The sequence below is a fragment of the Perna viridis genome, chromosome 2 (genome assembly GCF_037379345.1).
Source record: "Perna viridis isolate PV_CMFRI_1.1 ecotype Kerala chromosome 2, ASM3737934v1, whole genome shotgun sequence".
NCBI classification, from domain to species: Eukaryota; Metazoa; Mollusca; class Bivalvia; order Mytilida; family Mytilidae; genus Perna; species Perna viridis.
In genome coordinates this window covers 18,067,014-18,080,903 of record NC_142446.1, presented here as the reverse complement: position 1 = coordinate 18,080,903, position 13,890 = coordinate 18,067,014, and the positions used below count along the sequence as shown (strand labels likewise).

General features: G+C 31.8%; 1 protein-coding gene across 7 annotated transcripts in view; it reads left to right on the top strand.

Annotated features, from left to right (window-relative positions):
* Positions 1-13,890, top strand: part of LOC148623893 (sodium/calcium exchanger 1-like) — a 78,401-nt gene that overhangs the window by 53,878 nt on the left and 10,633 nt on the right. For 4 of the 7 annotated variants that reach the window (XM_088566189.1, XM_088566186.1, XM_088566190.1 and 1 more), the window contains one exon: positions 6,341-6,440. In XM_088566189.1, the coding sequence (XP_088422315.1) occupies positions 6,341-6,440 (100 nt within the window). Of the gene's footprint in view, positions 1-6,340; positions 6,441-8,329; positions 8,342-13,890 lie in introns of all 7 variants that reach the window. The other 3 variants (XM_088566188.1, XM_088566183.1, XM_088566184.1) reach the window with 1 other exon arrangement.

Here is a 13,890-nt window from a genome sequence, read left to right as displayed (position 1 = left end):
TGAAGTATGCAAGAGTTTTATAGTCAATAACAGTGTGTTGTCTTCACATAAAAGGAATTAAAGGATGAGGTGAAGAAACAGGGTAACTGCGAAGCTTTGTGGAGCAGTTCCCTTGATTTTGTGCCTCATCCTTTTATTCCTTTTATGTGAAGACAAGATATTATTATTGTATTTATACTGCAATAAAAAAAAATATTTTCTTGAACGGGGAATGTTATTCCCAATACAAATTCTATAATGTGTTGCCTGTATGGCACCTCTTGTATAGATGGAATAATATTGATGACATAGACAGGTGTAAATTTATTAATCCATTTCTGATGAATTAGAGTGTGACAGATTGTTCTAATTATTAACAAATAACTGACTCATGTGTATTTCTGGTCAGTATACTTTTATTGTCTTTATACTGCAATCAAGCTTAATTTTTATATGATGTGTTTATTACATTTATTTACCACTAGTTGCCCCTTATAGTGTGTGCTATAGTGATGCTATGATAAACAAGTAGCATGGATAAACAAGTAGTTCATGCACGGGTAAGAAAGAAGGTGGATCCAAAGTATTACATACTGTCAAGGCATTTTGGTTGCTCAAATAAAACAATTGCAGTATAAATTTAATTAATTAGCCATCACTGAAAACCACAGGTGCCAATGTTTTGAAATTTGATAGGTTTAATGACCTCAATGCTTTCTACCAACAATCCACTTTTTGTGTGGCTCAGATGACTCTTTCGGTGGCTACAGCCACTCAAAGTTGCCATTGAAACTCATTGTGGAAATACATTTTGGCTTGGATCCTTACTTCTTATTTAGTCAGTGGTGACCCAAACTTGGCAGAATTAATGAAAATTACAATGTAATAAAAAAAGATGGCTCAGGAGGTGGCCATGATCACTCTAAAATTACCAATGAAACCCTATGGGAAAAACGGGGTCTCTTGCCTTCAGGTTACTTAGGTGATTTAATAGATGGCAGGATTGATGTTAAAATGATCAAATGATATGACCACATGATTTCAAATTCTCCAGGTGATTCACTTTAATTTATTTTTGGTTCTGATTTTTAAATTTTTTTGGGATCAAAGACAAAGGGTTTTGATAAGCACCCTAAAAGCAAAACATTTTTCACCTTTTATTAACTTTCAATTTTGTGCTGTATAGTGTCCAAACCAGTTGTTGCATCTATAATAAACTGTAAGTCTGTATGCTTAAGTGTGTCAAAAACTGCTTTAGGTCTGCCCTTGCCCCTAGTGAACAGAGTTCAACATACTATGGTTCTATCATGCTGTGCTCTGAGAAGCTCTTTGATATACCTTGATACACAAAGTAGCAAGATATTATGTGATACCTTCTGAAAATTTGCATGTTCATTATTTTTGTGTCCCCTGACAGTTTCCTGATGATAACTTTTGAAGATATTGAAGAACATTTTTCAGACTTTGCATATTTATTGAGTATCATAAAATATAGCTCAAGTTGAAATTTCATTTTAAATTTGATTGGGTTCGTTACACGATAGTTGAGGTCATTTTAAGTTGTTTGTACCCCAAAAAATTGTATTACAAGCTGGCCATTTTTTTTTTTAGAGGTAAGACATCATTGCCTTTGGGGTTTATATTGTAATCTTTCTTATACATCAAAAGTAGTTATGGCTAATGGGCAAATAAACTGATTTACATGAAATTCTTCATAAACTAGACAAGTGATGTCCACAATCTTAGATTTAATCAGAATCATTCTCTGTGGGCTTCTATCAACACTGGAATACTAATGAACCTTGAAAATCTCTTGTCTTATAAACATTCTGTTTTTATCTGATTTGAGTTCTTTCTAAAAATCACAACTGTCAAACAATATTGATGCATCTGTGGTAAATACAATTAGGAGAGGGAAATAATAACCCAGTAATAGTATTGATGACTTTGATTACTAATGCCACAAAAACTCTGTTGGATATATCATAGTAGAGAAAAACCATATGCTTTATGTCAGAATACAATAAATTTCATTGACATTGACAAAAATTAAATTGCAAAATAGAAAGCTTTTAATCACAAAGCCATCACACCTGATCTATTGTATGCACTGTTGTTGCTTTCAGTCGAAGCTTTATTATTGATGAAAAAAATGCTACAAGATAAAATCAATTCAGTTGTTACATTTCTGGAAGTATGAAAAAATTACATTCAAGCTTTTACCAATAAGTTTTGTCTTAACATAATCCTATTCAAATCTGAATAATTGTTAAATGCAAAAATGATTTATGAAAGTCATGAATGTGCATTTGTAATTGAATGAGTATGATTCCAATGCACTTCATTTGTATTTCTATTTTGACAAGATTCATAAAGAATAGGATATAGATAGTGTTGTCCTCTGGTGGTGTCTTGGACCATAGCAGTATGAATTTCTGAACATAATAAAACAATACCATTGCAGATTTGTCAAAAACTGGATATTGTATAATGATACCACAGAAAATTCTTTATCCCCTGCAATTAAAGTTTGGGTGCATATAGGAATCACCCTAATGTTCATTGGGGTATTCTGCATAGAACTGACGTGGGGATTTTTTATCCTTTGATAAACATGGCGGTTGTTACTAAAGACAAAACATAGGGGTCAGACAGTAGTTTTTCACAAGTATCTTCAATACCGTTAGGTTTAGCAAAATTATTTCTATAGCTGAAATGACAGTTATTATAAGGCCTTCAAAAGTCATCAGGGATCAAAGTTTTACAGGTGACTCCTGTAAGAGTTATTGCCCCTGAAAGATGAAGAATGACAGTTTTTTTTTTTTTTTTTTTTTTTTTTTACAGCCAGTATCTTTAAAACTTTAAGAAAGAAACTTTCTATTGTTGAAATGATCTGAATGATAGTCCTACCAATGTCTTCTTGAGTCAGAACTGTTGGACATATCCTTGTCAAATTTATTGTCCGTGGAAGACAAACTTTAATCAGATGAGCGATTCGGGCTCCTGGGAGCCTCTTGTTGGGACAGTGTGATCCCTGTATTAGGAAACAAAATTATCACATGCATCTTTGTTGGTACTTATATTTAGAGACCAAATTCAAAGAGATTTAGAGATTTACTTCTTTAAAAAAACAATTGTTTTAACCTGTGATAATGACACTTGTGATGAACAGAATTGTTTTATGAAAAACCAGTATTTGTACATGTACAGACTTACAGTGATTTTTATAGAGGTCGTCATTTCGTCTTTGACGAAAGACTTCTCAGATTGAAGAAAAATAATCTATTCTTATTTCGTCTTCTGAAATCTTGGAAAGTACAAAAAACATTAAGAGTTGTAAGCCCAAGGCCCCAATATAAGTTCAAGTGGTGAAAGTAACAATTTTATTACCCCAAGATAATTACAACTCTCAACAGGTGTCATCAAAACCTTATTAACCAATTACACTAATTGGGCATGTGGAGTAAATGCTGGTAAAAATTTCTGCTGGCAAATTCTTTTACTTCTTGTTAACTTTATATCAGAATGACAGAAAAAGTTATTTATCATTTATTTTTGTACATAAAACTTGAGTGTAAACCAAATCTTGGTAATTTGGTCACTACCCTGGTTTCACTACATTATGTAGATGCATTTAGGCAATATTTATGATCATGAAAATATCATTTATGCTATCTATGTACTCCTCAGAGATCAATACTAAATATAGATATAACTGTAAAATAATGACATAAATTTGTCATTCACTTGGTCTTGTTCCCAGTAGCACACTTGAAATTGTGCTAAAAATAGAATCTCAAGAGGCACCACAGGAGAAATCCTTACTTGAAGATATTTATATCTGTTCAATGCATGTAGCACTGGTGCATGTTAAGGCAGTTTATACATGTATCTTTATCTACAATCTGCTAGATGTATGCTTATGTTTCTACAAAGGATGGCCATGCAAAAAAAAAATTTTTTTTTTCAACATTAAAGCCCCATGCGGGTCCTAGTGTCAAAAGAAGTGGCCCTCAGCAGCACTAAGCTTGTTGTAAAAGGCAATTAAATAGTGCTCAGAACCCTGGTTTAGGTCACTCTGCCACAGAGCAACTTGGTTGTATGCCCCAGGTGGTTGTCAGGCCATTATACGGGAAATGGATCCATAGAAATACCCAAGAATACCCCAAAATATTACAGATAAAATATTAAAAACTGGTGAATTTAGGCACTGTCAATAGACAGACGTATTGACAGTGTCTTGGCTGTGAGTAAATCATCAATTCTTAAAAGCACTTCATAAAAACTAATTATTATTGCCTCACCACACATCCCTATATGCCGGACCAAACATTGTATATTTGACCAAAGGAAAACTGTTGGACAACTTCTTGTCAAATTTATTTTCTGTGGAAGACAAACTTTAATCAGATGAGTGTTTCGGGCTCCTGGGAGCCTCTTGTTGGGACAGTGTGATCCCTGTATTAGGAAACAAAATTATCACATGCATATAAAGGCATTTAAAATTAAGTCAGGGATGTTTAGATTATATGGCCCCTGATTAAGTAGAAGTGTAAAAGGATTTCTATTTTTGATGATTCTTAAAGGCTTGGGAATTTCTGTTTTAATTAAATCTGAGATATGCCCTTTGGATTGTCTTGGAAACATGGTTGCATGATAGTGAAAAAAAAATGTGCTTCATTCATATGCAAAACGTACAGTTAAGCTTTACACATTGTTGTAAATAACCTAAGATAGTCAATACTGAAATATCTTATGTCAGATGCAAATACTTCTTTAAAAAATATAACATTAAAAAGATCCTCATTTTCTCACATGAAAGTGACTAAAGCTTTCAAAATCCTGAAAAAAAAACCTGTATATATAACATAGATATATTACTTCAGTCTAGCAAATGAAAAATTGCTTGGAGTTAAGCATTGATTTTCACCTGAATTGGTAGGCCAGCTTCACCAGTAAACCATGTATATCAACCTTGTTACCTTGCATATGATGTATAGAAACTTTTAATAAATTAATGGTTTTAAGAACTTCTGTTAGAAATAATAGAACTATGATTTCACTTAATTTCACCAATGCCCCATTTCATTACTAGAATTAAATTCTTAAAAACCAGTTTATTTAAAAATGATTTGATATTCAAATATTTGTAAGGAAAAATGTCAGTGATATTCTGTGACAGCTTGTAACTATTAATCAATACTATTGACCATACTTTACTAAAGTTTCTCCAAAATTGATTCAACTTAGTCATAGCTTTCAATGTATTTGAACATGTATTTCTAAGCAATATTGACAAAGGGCATGCTACATCTGTTCTTTTGAATGTAATCAACTTTGGGGACAGAAAATTTTAATGTTAAATATTACATTGGATTTATTACATTTTAATAAAATAGATTTGTTATATACCATTAAGAAATCATTTTTATAAAAAAGAAATAAAAATATCTTTTTTTATTTTTTAAAAATTGATTTGCATCAAATAAAAAAGGCAAGACCAGCAATACAAGAAGCATATTAAAAGATTAAATGACCAAGTGTTGTTTTGTAGTCGCAAGTCAATACAAGTTGTCATTTTTGTCATATATAATGTATGTCTGAAAAAAAAAAACAAAAACAAAAAAAAACTTGAGTTTCATTAGAATTTTGTACAACTCTTTGTAATTTCACCATCTTGATTATTTTTTTTATTTACATAAATATTGTGAGGCTGGATTACAATATTTCCAGATTTCAATAGTTGGTCACTGCAGAAAATGAGATTTGTGAATACAGACCTGTCATTCATATGATTAGAGCATAGTAAACAGCATTGAACTGGTTTTAAGATACTTTTGCCAGTTTGAAGTGACATTCACTTAAGTGGAAATAAAGTTAACGATAAAGCAAAGACAGCTACTTTAATTTGACTGTTTAGTATCTCTACTAGTTATAAGACAAAATTATCTTGCACTTTGTGTTATATGCTCTCAAAGACCAACTGTTTGAAACACAGTTATAATATTTGAAACTCACAAAGATTCTTAGCACCACAATTGTTGGTGCACCTGAGATTCCATATAAGGAGCTGCTGTTGCTGTAAGTCCTTTTGCCTTTTAAGACTTTTTGAAGAACAAAATGAATGTTAACAGTATTTAATCTCATCAGGATATTATTTGATAGGTGCTGCTGGCTTCCACAGCTTTGTCACTGCTTGTGGTTCAAATCTAGGAAAGAATCATGTCAGTGGCTGATGAGTCTTAAGTTTTTGTCATTACCCCAAAATGAATGAATGTCTTGCAATGCTGTAATGTTCCACAGTTAGGACAAGAGCAACAATAAGCAGCCATTTCATATTATTGTTTGATGTATTTTACAGAGTACTGTAGACAAGCTCCTAAAGAAAGCCAATATTTCCTTAGTGGTGGGAACATCATCCTGGAGAGAACAATTTACTGATGCAATTACTGTTAGTGCAGGTTTGTATTGCGTTCAATAAATGTATTTGTTGTCATTGCATATCGTTGAATTATCTAGATCAAACAGTCATTTTCATAACAATTTGAAGCTCAACTGTGTATTGAAGGAGAGAAATATGGTGGTTCTTTTTTTGGAAACAAGCATTTGAAGATATCATCAAAGCATGTTTCAATGTGTAGAAGCTAAGTGTAGAATTGATTTGTTGACATGGTTTGTCATTCAAAAAAGAATGAATATATGATACTGACAGAAGTAATCTTCTGATGTTTCATTATTAGCCACACCTGTCATTTTTTCTCCAAGGGTTGATTTAATATGATACATCACAATGCAGTGATTTTTTCTAACTACTGGTAGAGAAACTGATCACAATAATTATGACATGATTAATTGTACAATCTGATATTTTTATGATAGCAATACATAACATGAATTGATGATAATTTACCATTTTCTCATAGGTACTGTACTGTATTTTTCTGACTATAAGTTCATACTTTTTTTCAGCAAAGTGTCAGCCTCGACTTATTGTCCACTTTGACTTATATAAGAATTTTTCAAGAAAAAATGTTTATCTACAATGCATTTCATTAGATTTGTTTAGTTCACTTTAGATTTCTTCAATGAAACCTGTTACTCAGGATTGAACTCGAAGGTCATTGATCAGTGCTGTTATCCATGATCCTTTATGAATGAATATGATGGTGTTAATAAAAAATTTGAAACCATTAAAATATATAAACAAACTCAAGAAGATATGTTAACAAAACTGTTTTTTAACTGGAAAGACATCATCGAGTGTACCGTAGTTATCTGTCCTTTAATATGCAAATTCATACCCATTTATGGTATGTTGTAACATGGCTCAAATTAAATCTATCTGGCAAATTCGACTTAACTATTTCTTTTTTCGTTGATTTTGGTCAAAATAATAGGCATTTCATTTATATTCCACGTCAACTTATAGTTCAGAAAATACAGTACTTGTTAAATTTAGGATGATTTTCAAAAAAATGTTACTTCACAACACTTTCAAGTTATTAGGAAAATTTATACAGAATTTGTGATGTAACCATTAGCCGCTGGTCTGGTAAAATTTGTGTGATGTCTGGTACGGTTTTTTTTATTAGACACGCCTCAACCAGAACTTCCGGTTTAAAGATAGTGTGGAATTTAGGCAGTTTTTTTTTGGCCCGGCAGATAATTGTTCGGTCCAGCAGATTTTGTTAGGTTGCCGGATCAAATGTCAGACAGGTTGAAAAATGATTTCACCAGGTCTGCCGTTGTGAAGCTCATTGTAAGTGACATTTGCTTGGATAAACACAACAGTTTCCTTTCTTTCTTTTTTTTTTTCATATTGTCCTAAAACAAGTTATATGATTTTGTTTGTTCAATATTTACAGTATATTCAAGAAAGAAATTCATAAAAAAAAGTCAGAAGTGAATGTTTAAATTATTTTTCCACTTATGATGTTAAAATTTAGATTTTCAACAGTGGGGCTTTATGGGCTTTTTCTTTAGCCAGCATGTAAAAATCTTAGTTTTACCACAAAGGGTGGAGAAATAGTTTAATTCAATAATAAGCTGATGGTGGATCAGTTTCTCCTGTGAAATCTGTAAAATAGTGGAAAATCTTTTGCAAAAATTGTTTTCATTACCTTGTGACTTGTGCATTCTTAATCACTGGCTTCAAATGGGAGAAATGCACTTTTAATCCAGGTAATGGTTAAAATTAAGTTTAATTTGTACAGGTCCTCATGCATATGCCATATTATTGTCATTGTTGTTAAAGAGCATACAACTGCTTTATTTTATTTTATTTTCACTATGAAATGTTAAGGTAATCAGAATTGTACTTAAAATACAAAGTTACTTTTTGATTTTTCAGAATCTTCAGAAGGTAATTTGTTATTTCTTCCTGTTTCATAACCATTGCAGTTAGTGAAATCACAAACTTTAGTCACTAGCCTTTTATGTTACTATAGTAACTTTGTCAATATGTTCTCTTTACTGTTTACTTGAGAAGAAGAATATGATACATAAAGTTCTGGAAATTCTTGTTAATGTGATAGTATATAGGGATAAATAATAAAATCAATACAAATCTACTGTCCAGGGACTGCTTGCTCTAATGTGTTTTTCATCCAACTTAAATTGATATCATTATGGAAACCCAGTTGGAAAATGCATGTCAGTCTGTTGATAAATTGTATATTGGTTCATGACATGTAATGCTAAATTGATATATTAACATTTTTTTGCCATTAGGATTATTCACTGAGAGGAATTCTTTAATTGACGACTTTATGGCAATTACTTAAATCTAATTCAACATGATTTTCATTCAAAGTCTAGTGATGACATTTCATTTAAAGGTCATTTATTGCAGATATCAATAAAAATATTTTAACATGAGCAATTTAAAAATTGTTTGGTTTCTGTCAATTTTATCCTCACATATGTGATTCCATGCCTCATTCTTCTAGCCAATTATTATTAACATACATCTGCAGTTCATGTGATTTATTAGACATGATATGAAATAAAAGGAGAAAATCTGCTTTTGTAACAATAACTCTAGTTATAAACTTTGGCCTTAATCTTTAGGTGTACTCTTTAACTAGTAAGTTGTACTTGAAATAGTTCATCATTATTTCCCCAGCCATTCTTTTATTTCTATTATATTCTTTTGCATTGAATATAACAATTTTTTAATGCTTAGTGATGTTCTTTCTCTTTTGTCCATCAAAGAAGTGAACAAAAAAGTATGATTATTTTCTCATACAAACTGCAAGATTTCATATCTGTTACAGGGGCCAAAAAAGGTATGGTGAACTTTCTAATATGTGTAATATACACGGATATTAAATTGAGTGAACAATCTTTTCAGCTTAAACTAACAGATTTTTTGACTGAACAATTAATGTCTTTTTGTGACCATATAATAATAAAAATAGTATTTCAACATGTACTCTAGTGTATAAGTAAGGGTTCCTCAAAAGAAATTCATTGATATCCGCAAGTTTTATTTTAAATTATATTTTGTCACTTTTTAAAAGTTAGGAAAATGTTTCTTACTGAACATACATGTAGTCCTTAAAGGGCAACAAAATTTCACAATCATATCTTTAAAATAGTTGTTCACTGTGATAGCTACTTGTAAAGTCTTAAATTTGTTGTTATGAAATGAGGCACATCCTAACATTCATTTCCACAACTAACCATTAGTGATTGACTGCCATCTCCATCTCACTTGATCCTCTATTTAGAGTGCTTTCTTTCCATTATCAAGCTACCTTAATTGAACTTCTCTCTGTTTGGATGGTCAATTCACTGTAATTTGTTTGATGATTTGCCTAACCCAGTGTTTTGTACTGTAGTAACAGCCTCAAGTCTTTGTGATGTATTCATCATTAGTTAGCTGGATTTCTAATTTTTTTATATCTTGCAATGAGAAAAAAATATGGGTTGGTTTTGTCTAAATCTTTATGCCCCTGTGACTAAAAGTTGAGAGGGGGCATCTTAATTTATTCTTGTTACTCTTTTTGTCCATCTATCCTGATAGGGGTACATGAATTGCGCTGCTATCTCCTCCCAGTCTTTATTTTTTTTAGCTCACCTGGCCAAAGGGCATGTGAGTTATTGCCATCACTTGGCGTCCATCGTCGTCGCCATTAACAATTTTTCAAAACTCTTCTCCTCTGACACTACTTTACCAATTTGAACCAAGCTTGGTATGAATGTGCCTTTGGGTATCCTGCATAGAACTGGTATGAGGATTTTTGATCTGTTGAAAAACATGGCCACCATTACTAAAAATATAACATAGGAGTCAGACAGTAGTTTTTCGCATATGTCTCCAAAACTGTTAGGTTTAGCTAAATTTTGTCAGGGTAAAAGTGTTTAGCATGATGAGATCTATCTGTGGTCAAATTTCCATTTTGATATGTTAAGTCATGTTGGAGTTAATAACCTTTTTCAACATTTTTTGCTGTTTTTTATGTTATTTCTTTCAAAAATCTTCTCTGACACTACATGACCAATTGGAACCAAACTTGGTATGAATGTTCCTTAGGATATCTTGCATAGAACTGATGTGAGGATTTTTGATCTGTCGAAAAACATGGCTGTCATTACTAAAAATAGAACATAGGGGTCAGACAATAGTTTTTTGCATATATCTCCAAAACTGTTAGGTTTAGCCAAATTTTTTCAATAGCTGAAATGATCTGTATTATTAGGACTACAAAGGTTTCAGGGATAAAAGTTGTCAGATGATTTCTTTTAAGAGTATATGCCTCTTGTTTTAGCCAACTGAAGATGTGGGAGCCAAAAGAGTTTGAATTCTGTAAAAAAAAATGTTGAAATAAGAGATAATTGAACTTAGAAATTTTAATATTTCATAGGGATAATAGGGGTAATTGGTTTGTCCACCTATCTCATCCCACAGTTTTTGAGCCATAGCTTTGAAATTTTGTAGGATGTTATACTCATAATGGAGTTGTACAGGACTAAGGAATTTAGGAAAGTTGAACTTATTAATTTCAATACTCAATGGAGGTACATAATGTACATGTTTTTCCCTCTCAGATATCACTTCATTAAAAAAATAAATGTTTAGGTTCTTTAGTTTGCTAAGTCTTAATGCTTTTTTAGAATTTTTGTTTCTATTATACAACTGTATTGTGTGGTCATATAATGGTATAGCACTATCAATTTTATTATGTAGTCTTCATTCATAGAAACTTAGTTATTGTGCCATAACTTGAATATCAGTTCAGTGGTGGACCTTGATAAAATTTAACAAAGTTCAAAAATACAAATGGAAGATTGGTATCGATTTTAATGATTCTTCGAGGTATGGGGATCAGTGGAAAATTTGTTTGATGAGCACCCTTATAGCAGAACTTCTGTTAACTTTAATTTAATTTTAAAATTTCTGCAATATTATGTTCAAACCAGTTGTGTCCATGAGCTTTGCATGAATGAAGTTGATAGGAGGGCACTGATGAATTCATTTTTGTTCTGCTTTATTAAATAGTCACCACATTTTAAAGATTTTTAGATGAACTATTAAGGTTTGAAAGAGCCTTTTGTTAAGTTCTTTGACCACTTTCATTTTTTGTTCAGAAAGCTTTGCAGTGTCAAGCATTTTATCACAATCCATACTCAGAGCTTTATCAAGCTTGAATGTAGTGTACATACTTGTCATATAGAGCTAACTCAGCAGAGCATTTTATTGTCCCCCACGACACATCATGAGGGGACATGGAAATGCTGGGCATCCGTCCATCCGCCTGTTCGTCCCTCTGTCTGCGTTTCCGCACTTTTTGTAATGCTTTTACCAGATAAGTTTGTTTTTTGTATGTGGCCTTATGAAAAGTTTCAGATTAAGTTCAACTTTGGTTATGGTTGAATGATTTTTACGGAAGTTATGGCCATTGGACTTAGAAAATTTCAGGGAATTTACAGTTTTCAGTACTTTTTTGTAATGCTTCTACCAATTGATTTTATCTTATGTATGCAGTCTTACTATGAGAAGTTGCAGATTAAGTTTGACTTCGCTTACAGTTGATTGATTTTTATAGAAGTTACGGCCCTTGGACTTAGAAAATTTCTGTGAATTTAAAGTTATCTGCATTTTTGTTAAGGGGCGGGGGGGGGGGGGGGACATTGGAACACTGTCTTTTATTATTCTATAAGTAGGCAGACAACTACATAAAACCATTTTTAAGCTTTTTGATTTAATCATTGAAGATGGAGTCTAGTTCATTTTTAAGGTTTGATGGAAAGTGGATCATAAATAGCTTCATTCAATGTTGAGTTTTTTAATGGTGTGTTTCTGTCTGTTTTTCTAGATTATTGGTACGTTTAGAGGCTGTAATTGGTACCATTCAATAATGATCTATATCTTCACAATCATTGATCTTGGATAAGAAATATTATTGGTAGATATTCCAATATGGTCTGTGATCAATTGGTACTTCTAACTCTTATGCCATTAAATTATTTCTGGCATTTTTAGAACTTTGTTCTCTCTGACAGTTTGTTTAGTTAACTCAAATGCTAATACTTGCTTTTCCTTAAAGTACACAAGTGAACTGGTAGTGAAAGTTGTTGTGTTGAATTACATTGTTACACTAAGGTGTACCTGTAGAAATCTGGGTGTTTCTTTAATTGTAGAAATATCAGAAAATACATACTTAACTTTCCATTTTTTGATAAACTTTAATTTTTGTGAAATTCTTAATAGTTCAGGGAAGCATTTTGTTTCGCTTTTTTTGTTTTGTTTTGTTTTGTTTTTTTTTTTATCACTCATTTTATCAGTCTGATTTTTTTTTTTTTTTTAAATTGTGGTCAGATGATATGGCATTCCTGTCAACATTGTCCATAAGCATTTTGTGTGCAGTAGTCCGTTTCACAAAGCACTTGCAAGACTTACTGACATGTCAATCCTGAACAAACCAATGGGAGTTAGGTGCACATAAGCCTTGCATAAGCATTTGTGAAATGATGCACAGGAACATGCATTTACTGATGTGTCAAATGTACAGTGTTTGACCTTTAAGACTGTAATAAGTTGTGTCTTGTGAAGCAATATTGTAATTGTTTTCTGATTTGCCTCACAGTTATTAGACTATTGGAAAAAATAGTATATTATGTGTTGTTATTGATTTCTTTCATTAACAAATATATATATATATGCAAATCTGCTTCATCATTGAAAAAATATCCATACATAGTCATATTAAGCAATAAATAAGGGAGAGGGATAAAGCGACAGTGGTTAAGATTTGAGTTTCTAGTCCAATGATTTCCATGAAATTAAGTTTGAAATTGTCAAAAAAGGCTCCAAACCACAAAAGGCAGGCTGATGTTAATTTTTTGGATGATGGCTCCAACCATATTAGATTTAGGGTCCACTTAAAGTGTGTTATAGATTTCAGCATTTTACTTGTTTTTAGTCTTGATTTTGATTTTTTTGGTCAGTGATCAAATTTAAAGGGAAATACTTGCTAAATGCAAGTTGAAATTTAATTTTTCTATTAGAAATTATTTCCACTTGCTATAATTTGCTGGTGGAATTCTATATGTCATGTAGGTAAAGTCCAGAAATAACACAAAAAGCTTTAAAATTTAGTGACTGTAAATTTACAGTACTTGCTAATTTTAGCTAGTGGAAAAAATTTTGTAATTCAATCCCTGTTGCCTGCATCTTTTGTTCAAGATTTCAGATATCTCTTACAGTTTTCCAGTAATGGTGGACAAGGAGGTTATCCTAAAAAAATAATTTTTTATTAGATTCCTCATGATAATTCCTACCTGTATTTTTGGATCAGATTTCAGGTCTCTCTTTAAGTCTATTTTGTTACAGGGATGAAAGGCAAAAGTCTTCAATATGCACCCTTAAAGCAGAACTTCTTTTACCTTAAATTGAATTTCAAATTT